Source organism: Clarias gariepinus, chromosome 8 (genome assembly GCF_024256425.1).
Source record: "Clarias gariepinus isolate MV-2021 ecotype Netherlands chromosome 8, CGAR_prim_01v2, whole genome shotgun sequence".
Classification (NCBI taxonomy): Eukaryota; Metazoa; Chordata; class Actinopteri; order Siluriformes; family Clariidae; genus Clarias; species Clarias gariepinus.
This window is the reverse complement of record NC_071107.1, coordinates 13315161-13317786: the sequence shown is the minus strand read 5'-3', so window position 1 is coordinate 13317786 and position 2626 is coordinate 13315161. Positions and strand designations below refer to the sequence as shown.

The following is a 2626-nucleotide window of genomic DNA, read 5'->3' as shown; positions in this document are numbered from 1 at the left end:
AATGGTGCAAATACTGTATGTGTTCAGTATGGTTTTAAGTAATGGCATTATCGTACAGAGCTTCAGCAGCAATCCAGTGTTTATTAAAAGCACATGAGTTGGCAGACAGTTTAAGGTAACAGCACACAGTTTAAAGCCCTGTTGGGATTTGTTTCCTCCAGAGGTGCCTTGCAATAGCTGGAGAACACACAACCTATCTATCTTTCAGCGATGTCCCACTGTAGGACCTGAACTTCTCTATTCATTAACTAATCGAAGTCCAATTTTGTCTGCTAAAAAAAAAAATCAATATACTTAATTTTTTTCATTTATCCTGTTTTATATTACATCTCTCCATATAAAAGGAAATGACCTTTCATGTTACATAGCCCTCGAGTCCCAAAGAGGAAAGCCATATGTGCAAACTGATCATAAATATGTCTCTTGGTAACGCACAAGTGCCTGTGGCTGTAATTAAGACAAGTCTGTTTCTGCAAGCACACTACAGTGTTGCTGCATTTAGGTGAATGGTTTTTGAAGAATCTTGCTACTGTATGAATTGACAGACCACAGCTGCCATCCTGACAGTGCTCAGTGTTTAAAATCTATTAAGAAGATTGTCAAGGCATTGATGCAGTGGGACAGTTGATGTTTGAATACAGCTTGAGTAAAATGTTGTAAACATCCATGGCTTTTCCATCAGGTGAAACTGGTGTTTGTGCCATTAAGACCACAAAACTATCATGCTCCTCTAAAAAGATCTCTTAAAGGACTTGCACAGGATTTTCTGAAAGGCTCTACGGAAGTCCTGGTTAAAGATTGTATAGATAACAGGGTTGAGGGAGCTGTTGCAGTAGCCGATCCAGAAGAAGAACTTGAAGAGAGGGTCAGGGATCTCACAAGGCTTCCGGCAGATGCCATACAGACTGTAGCTGAAGAAAAATGGAAACCAGCAGACCACAAATACGCCCATGACCACCGCCAGGACAAATGTAAAGCGCTTCTCACGGGCTTGTGAGATCTTCTTTCTGGAAATTGTGCTCCTTCTTTTCCTGCGGGAAGAAAACAGTTCTAGCGACTTGCTGCTTGCACGGGACTTGCGGCTTGAGTGCTTGGAGCTGGAGCTGTTCTTGCGGCTGGTCCGGCGTTCTCTCCGGCCTGCTGCTGACTCACGGCGTGGCCGCTTGGCCTTTTCATCTGAGGAGCTACTGTCGTCCAGTTCCGCATCAGGTTCATCCTCTGGCGTTTTTTTATTAACAGGCTGAGGTGGAGTTGCACAGTGACCATTTTGCCGGCCTGAGTCGTCTCGGCTAAGGCTGTTTTCAAGGCGTGGTGCCTCCTCGGTCTCATGCCGCTTCTCTGACATGCTCCGGGTGCGTGTTTTGGCCACCTGGTAGATGCGCACATAGACAAGGATCATGATGAGACATGGTGCAAAGAAGGAGCCAATACTGGAGTACAGGATGTACCATGTGTGGTCATTCAACTGACACTGTGGCTCACGCTCACCACCTTCACTGCTCCTGTCCATGGAGATGAGTGGAGGGAAAGAGATCACAGCCGAGATCAGCCACACCACAACAATCATTGCCTTCACTCGGCGTGGCGTGCGTTTCAGGTTGTATTCCACTGCCTGTGTTACTGACCAGTACCTGTCTAGGCTGATGGCACACAGATGAACAATGGAGGATGTGCAGAAGAGGACATCCAGTGCAAGATAGATGTCACACCAAACTTGACCAAAGAACCAATAACCCATTAGTTCATTCGCCAAAGAGAAAGGCATAATGAGGGTGGCCACCAGGATGTCTGCAGTAGCCAAAGACACCAGGAAAAGATTCTGAGGTGGCTTGAGCGCTCTGCTCGTCAGAACCGCGATCACCACCAGTACATTTCCAACTATAATAAACAAAATGATGAAGCTTACCAAACCGGCGAGTCCTACGACAGTGGCCAGAGTGTATCGGCTGGTAAAATTCCCAGTGAAATTGGAGGAGTCAATTCCGCTGAAAAAACTCAAGTTATCCATTTTGAGGCAGAACTGTGTGTTGTGTGTGCGTTTGCTTTATTTGTTCGCAAATCCTTAGTGGATGTCCCTTTAAGCGTAAAAGCAGCGCGCCGCTGTATGTCCGACGTCCCGTCTTGTTCCCGCGGTGTCCGTTTTCCCCGCGTTCCTCCTCTTCGGTCTGTCCGTCACTTTCATCTCGGTCCTGTCTTCGCTTTTTCTTTACTCGTAGAATTTCTTACACGAATTGATTCTTTATTATTATTATTATTATTATTATTATTATTGTTGAACAAGGCGGTTTTGTGTGGATGAGTATGACTGTCACCGGCGGACACGGTGCTCCACGCGCACTGCTTGCGATCCAACGACTCTCTTCCACCAGCGTCCTCGCGCGCACTCTCTCTCTCCCGTTCTCTTTCCTGTGCCGCCACACACACACACACACCGCACGCCTCGCCCGCCGCGCACCGTCCACGTGCTGGCCAGATTAACGTAACTCCGCCCCTGCAAAATCAAAAGTATATCTGCCCCAATCTCATACTTGTACTATGTATCCTAATTGCACCTGAGCACAGTGCGCGTTCCCTTCCACCGACTCCTTTACGCCCACATGCGATGCGCTTTAAGATTTTACATTTT

At 47.0% G+C, this 2626-nt stretch overlaps 1 protein-coding gene across 1 annotated transcript; it reads right to left on the bottom strand.

The window, feature by feature from the left end:
• Nucleotides 1–611: 611 nt before the first annotated feature.
• Nucleotides 612–2199, bottom strand: adra2c (adrenoceptor alpha 2C). Its single transcript, XM_053502583.1, has one exon. It carries the CDS (start codon nucleotides 2006–2008, stop codon nucleotides 731–733), a length of 1278 nt encoding a protein of 425 aa, XP_053358558.1. The 5' UTR covers nucleotides 2009–2199; the 3' UTR covers nucleotides 612–730.
• Between the last annotated feature and the right edge of the window lie 427 nt (nucleotides 2200–2626).